This window comes from Jatropha curcas, chromosome 1 (genome assembly GCF_041381405.1).
Source record: "Jatropha curcas cultivar XTBG-Jc1 chromosome 1, XTBG_Jcur_1.0, whole genome shotgun sequence".
NCBI lineage: Eukaryota > Viridiplantae > Streptophyta > Magnoliopsida > Malpighiales > Euphorbiaceae > Jatropha > Jatropha curcas.
The window spans coordinates 26143788-26150779 of NC_143151.1; the positions used below are offsets into that span (position 1 = coordinate 26143788).

The 6992-nt window shown below is 26.9% G+C and overlaps 1 protein-coding gene across 1 annotated transcript; it reads left to right on the forward strand.

Moving 5' to 3' along the window:
• Positions 1-2421: 2421 nt before the first annotated feature.
• Positions 2422-5105, forward strand: LOC105641817 (uncharacterized). The gene is given in 4 exon segments (XM_037637714.2): positions 2422-2655; positions 2790-2984; positions 3693-4717; positions 4719-5105. Coding segments are annotated over 4 exon segments (1626 nt in total). The 5' UTR covers positions 2422-2460; the 3' UTR covers positions 4930-5105.
• Positions 5106-6992: the final 1887 nt, after the last annotated feature.

Genomic DNA, 6992 nt, shown 5'->3' on the forward strand with positions numbered 1-6992 from the left:
GCCGAGGTCGACCCACGTTCTCTTGGGTCAAACATATATTATAATCTTCTTAGGTTAAAAGGATATTTTCATGTGTAGAGGCGAGCAAAATTATCGGTAGGACCGAATTGAAAATCAAACCGACTCATTTCGGTTTATTCGGTCTGATGCCCAAGAGAGGTTCGGTCAGTCAGATTATTCGGTTTGAATCAAATTTATTGTTCAGTTCAATTCGGTTACATAAATATTCAGTGATTGGATTTAGAACAAAACTGAAACGGTGAAAACGATAAAAATAGACCAAACCGATTGATTCAGTTCGATTGATTCGATTCATTACAAAAATTCTTTCCAGTTTGATTTATTATAAAGAAACTTCGGTTTATATTTTGTGATTTCGGTTTGAACTTAACAAACGGTTTGCTCTACCCTACAGTTGGGTCAGCTTTGTAACCTCTAATTGACCGATATTTTCTCGTACTTCAATGATAGCATTTTATAGGTCCCTTTGAGATGCTAAATGCTCTTCCATCAGTAGTTAAAAAGCTAGGTTAAACAGCATAACATAATTTGGCTGCTAGGTCACTGAAATGCGAAGCGTGCCCAATTTATTTTCCTTAATAGCTATAAATCCATAACCACATTAGTTTATGAAAGGGTAAGTACTATAATGTGTCTTTTGATTTCTAACCACTTTATACAGCAAGTTGATAATAGAAGATACGGTTGCTTGTCTTGAAGATAAATAGAGGTGATTCAATATTGAGCATAAACAAGGTAATTTTGATTTTATTTAATTTTTTTCTCAAATAATTTTATTATGCTATCTTTAACTCATTAATTGTAGAAATTAGATGTTTAAATTTCCATAAATTTATATTATGAACTATTGATATTTATCATAACAATGTTTTGTTGACATTTCAAAGGCTTTTATTCTAGTCATAATTTAACAAATGCATTATTACACTATGACTGCAATAAAAATAATCAATTTTAATTTATATTAATGTTGTCCAGCAGTTTTATAGAACAATATTCTCTTTACTCTCTTTTTGTTGAATGTTGCACTATAATTAAAACAATGTCACAGTGTCAGAAAGAATATATTCTTTAAGTTTACAAGTATATTATAACACTCATATTCATATCTGAACATAATATATTAACAAATATGTAACAAAATATATTAACAAAAAAAAAAAAAATTAAACCTTACCAAAGCAAGAAGGGGAGACTAAGGGAAAAGCACTCCTCATGTAGATAAATGGGAGAAGCAATGTTCTTTCCTTTATATACACTTACAATTTACCAAGCTTCACGGATTAGAATAGTGGAATAGTAAATATTCTCTTGCACTTACAAAGAAATTTCTTTCTTTTAATAATTTACTCTTTTACACTTCTTACACATTTTTTTTTCATTTAATAATTTATAGTTCTTATACCTCTTATGCCTAATACAAGAATATTTTTCTTCCCCACAAACATCTCTTTCATGGCATCAAATTGTTGAGGTGTAAACAAAATATATTATTACACTAACAATGACACAGTACATATTTTATATTTGTAGGTTGCAACACTATAGTTGTAATTATAGTGTAACAATAACAATAATATTTTGTTTGTTAACTGTGGCGTGACAATCTCACCTATAAATTGTTAAACTTATAATGTAACAATTGAACCTTTCAGTGGGAATCTCGTCAAAGAATATATTCTTAGGAATATATTGCTTCTGATATTGTGACATTATTTTACTTATAGTGTAACATTCAATTCAAAGAGAGTGGAGAGAAATGATTGGTCCGCAAACCAAACCACTTGATAAACTTTAAATTAAACCAATTAGAGTGTCCCATTGCTAACCCAAGCCATAAATCCGAAACTCCCGGCAGATGGCCAGTGACCCAAGGAAACCAAAGTTCTCCTCTTTTCTTTCTTGTAGACTACATAGGCAGACTAATTATTATCTTTGTTTTCTTATTCTATATATTTTCTATTTCTCTAATATTTTTATATTCTTTAGCAGCAGGAATGAAAGATTTCCATAAAAATTTTAAGTCTAAATTCACACTGTAATCACCCCATTCTTTTTCTTCGAATTAAGAATTAAGATTTTGACCTATACGGACTCAGTCTTTAATGGATTCTATAAATCCTCCAAGCACCAAATTCATTCTACATCCTATACCCATCTAAATTACTTTCCCTATAAGAACAGAACATTGCTATTAGCTATTGCAGTTTTGTTTGAAAATTATTAATTATTAATTATTAATTGAGATTAATTGCTATTTTTTAAAAAAATAAACTCTTTATCCATTCACGTACCGATTTGATTCTCAGCCAATCCTAAACCATAACAAATTATGTAAAAATTACCCTATATATAGGAAAAATATAATAGCCTATGTATAAACCATAAAACCCTAATCATATTTTTCGTATTGCTACTTTTCCGCTAAGCAAACAAACAATGGCCAATATTGTTAAGAGAGGAGAAGAAGACACGAAACTTGATGACATAGCCTTCACTGCAATTTTCTGGATTGAGCGACTGATAATTTTAAAATTTATTTGTATTTCTCTAAGTCAATATACAGTTCAATTACGTTTGGCCATAACATTCTTGGTTTTCACTAATTTCTGCTTTGGCATCGTCATTACTTATGTGAGTATCCAAATTAGGGTTCTTTTGCGAGTATTCCCCCATCCCTTTCAAGATCATAGCTGCTTGTTTTTTTTATTTAAATTATGCGTTTTTAGTTATGGATAATTACTTAAGTAATTAACTTTCTTTTGCAGAGTTCCAATGGTACTAGTACAATATGTTTTGCGCGGTTTTTGATCTATTTTGTGTTATTCTTTCATTGTTGTTTTGGAGATATTGAGGTTTACGTTAAGGGTTTAGGCGCTTTTACGTCGTTGGTGATAATAATTATATCTCATATACTACTTTCGTATGGCCTTCTCCAAAAATTTGCTACCGCTAAACCTAATGTAAGTTCTCCTGTAATTGATTTATATATATAGAGAGAGAGAGTTAATTAATCAATTTCTTGTTTGCTCGACTATTGATCTCAATATATTAGAGTAACTGCTTTGTATTGATATTGTCTGCAACAATAAAATTGGATTTATTTCGCAAAATTAGCTGTTTTTTTATCTATTTACAGGAATTAATTTTTTATAAAATACTAACGTAACATCTAAAAGTTAGCTTTTAGTTTTTTTTTACGCTAAAAGATATTTAACTAACACGGCTTTTATTAGAGTTTAGCTATTAATAATTTAGGTAGTTTTTCATAAAATGCTAAAAGTTAAAAGTTAACTTTTTTTTTTTTTTTTCATGAGTTGACATTGATATCAATTAGTGTTTTTGATTAAGTAATTACATAACCAATCTGATGTAAATTGAGGTTTTCTAGGTTTTTTTTATCTGGCATTTACTAGGTAACTTAGGTTTATAAACTGAAAATGATTAAGTTTTTCTTGGATATAAATTAATAGTATACATATATATGTTGCTGATAAAAAAAGTTCTTGAAATAACCTGATATAATGTCTGACTATACTATATTTCGTTGGGGCATACAAAATACAATACAAGTTTAGTGCTGTTCAATTTAGAATGAATTAATATCAAGTTCCTTGGTTATTGTTGATAGTATTTATATATCCATTAACTTTCCAGAATATGTTTTGCAGGATCCTACTAAGAGTCAAGAACTAATCAAGAAATTGAATACTGAAACCGAGATGGAACCATCCAAAGATAAAGCTGAGATCATCAAAGAGGCTGCATCGAAAGAGGAAGCTGAGAAGATTAGGAAAGAAAGATCCAAAGAGAAAGCTCATCTCGAATCAATGAAAGTGTATTTGGATTATCTCAAGGAACGCATATCAAATTATATTGTTAATAATGAGGTGGAAAATAGAAAAATTAGAAACGTACAGAACTTGAATAAGGAAGAAAGAGCAAAGAAATCTGAGTTGACATCGGAGAAAATTCAAGAAATGGCTCAAAACAGGAATAATTCGAAACATGAATCAAAGATAGAACTTAAAGCAACTGTAGCAGACCAGAAAGAAGTGAAAGAAGCAAAAGAACAAGAACAACTGAAACCACCTGGACTACTGGACCAAAAAGGCGAAGAAATAATTAAATTGAAATGTGGATGCGGTTTTCTCGAAATGGACCTCAAGAAATTGACAATGGAGAAACGGATCTTTGAGCAAGCACTCAAAAAGATGAAAAAGGATTTTGATGTCTCAGTTAAATTCTGTGATGTGCAAATCCTTAAGTTGGTGGAAGAGAAAGAGAAACTTATTGCAGATATTAGATATGAAACTACAGAAAAAGAAAAACTGCAAGAGAGTCTAAAAATGTTGGAGCAAGTTCAAGAAGAGAATTCAAGAAAGTATGAAAATGATGATGAGGAGAAAAAAGAACTACATGAAAAGCTTGGTTCTGTTTATCAGTTAATAGAAAATTATCAACAAATGGAGTTAGATTTTGCAGAAGCCCAAAAAAGATGGGCAGAAGAGAAAAATGAACTTAATGACAAGCTTTCTGAAGCGAATTCAGCTCATCAGTATTACTACAGTGCTGCTTGTGATTATGAAAAAAATTATAACAGAACGTTAAGTGAGAAAAGTGATTTGGAGGACAAGATTCAGATTGTGGAATCATCAGTAGATTACTATAAAGAATGTTGGAATGAAAGTCAAGAGTTGCAGAAAGTTAAGAGAAGAGAGTAAGAATCTTTCTGCAGAAGTTGGGAGGCAAAGCTCGGTTATCGAGCAATTGGGTAAGCATATGAATGATTTGGAAATAGAGTGCAGAAGATTAGAAGATGATAAGATTAATCTTACTGCTGGTCTTTGTGCTGCTAAAGCTGCCGCTGAACTTTACAAGAGCTATATGCATGACTTCACTGGATAGTTATTATTTAGTTAATTTTTTTTAATATGAATTATTATTTAGTTAATTAAAGTTAGGGTTTAGATTCTTTTGAGAATTGGTTCGTCGTTGTTTTGAGAGTTAGTTATAAGGAGACATTTTTAGTTTATTTGCTTAATAATTGGCAATTAATATTTGTCTAATTAATCACAGGCAGGTTGTCTGACTTTAATTTTTTTTTTTTTAACAAAAAAAAATTATTTTTTATTTTGCTAATAGTCCTTTTTTACTTTTATTATTGCATTACAAAATCATTTAATGATTATGTGTACGTAGATTTTAGATTTTAAATATTTAGATTTGTTTTTTAACCATATTAATTTGTAGCAGAAATTATTCACATTCCTTCTTGATTTTTTTTTTCTCAAAGTGATCATTTTTAGGCTTATATATATATATAAAGCAGATGATTGTTTGAAAATTTTTGTTCTAAGTTCTAACTTTTAACTTTCATAATTGCCTTTTTCAGTTTGTAGAATTTTATTTTAACTAGATAAAGGCCTGCAGCGTGGGATATTTGATTTTCTTTTATAAAATAGATTTAGATGAGTTATCAATTACTGTTATGTGTGTTAATAAAATTAAATTTTTGTGCTTTTTATTAGGCTTTTTTTTTTTTAGAAAAAACATGAATTATGTTCATTTTTCAACTTAAGCAAATTATTATAATTTTGGCAATTGATTATATGATTTCTTTTATTCAAATCTTTTTGCAACTGCAAATAAAAGAAAAACCAAGTTTATTTATTATTTTTAAAAAAATTAAAATCATAAAGTGAATATTAAATAATAAATGATATTTGTACCATATAATTATTGCTAGAAAATTAAATTGATCATATTCAAGTATGATGGTGATGATGAATAAAATTATTTCACTTGCAATTTTTTTTATTGATCATCTTCAAGTATGATGGTGATGAAGATACATAGATATAAAAACAGATAATCGTTATAAATACATAGACATAACATAAAATTAAAAATATTCAAAATTCAAATATAAATTAAATAATTATTTTAAATAAGTAAAACTTTTAAATTTTACACTTAGAAAAAGTATCTTAAGTGATCTAATAAAAGACAAAAATGTTCAAAATTTAAAATTAAAATATAGATATAGATATAGATAATTATTGTCAATGACTATTAATTTTAAAATATGATTGTTAAAAATAATTTTTTAATATTTAAATAATAAAAACAAAATTTTAAGGATATAAGAATATCATTTTAAATATAAATGGTAACTAAATTTATTTTTAATGTATTAAATTTATTATTTTTTAATTTATTAGATGTTATCTTATAAGCTCTCTTTGTTATTTTAAATGTATTTATTGGATTTAATGTTTTTTTCTTTTAATTTATGTAAATAATAATAATCTCCTACCTAATAATTAAAACAGATAAAAGAAATGACATAATAATAATAATAATAAATAAATAAATAAATAAATAAATATTGACATTTCATTCATAAACTTAAAAACTACATAGACCAAGAAAAAATTTACTATTAAACATACTTTATATTATATAATTTATTGTACTTAATTGAAGAAGAAGAGACATGATATATATCGATTGAAATTGCTAATATCGTCTTTTTGTAATTCAAAATCTGAAAAACAATAATAACAATATATATTAAAATAAAAAAATAAAAATTTATATAGTACAATCAAAACTCAAAAAATTGAAAGTAAAATAATCTAAAGAAACAACAAATCAATATGAAGACAGACCATTGTGAAAAAATCATTGAAAGTGGGAGGTATTTATAGATATATACATATAGCTACATAGATTTAGATAAAAAAAATTCAAAAATTTTAAAATTCAATAATTTTAGATTAATTTTTATTATTATAAAAACATTAACAAGAATCATCCTATCAAAAATTTCAAAAAATAAAGTAGAAAATTCAAAAATTTGTAGAAAAAGAAAAATAGGAAGGATCGATGGAGAGAGTCAAGTCAAATTCTTTTTTTTTTCAAGATTATATATATATATATATATATATATATATATATATATATAT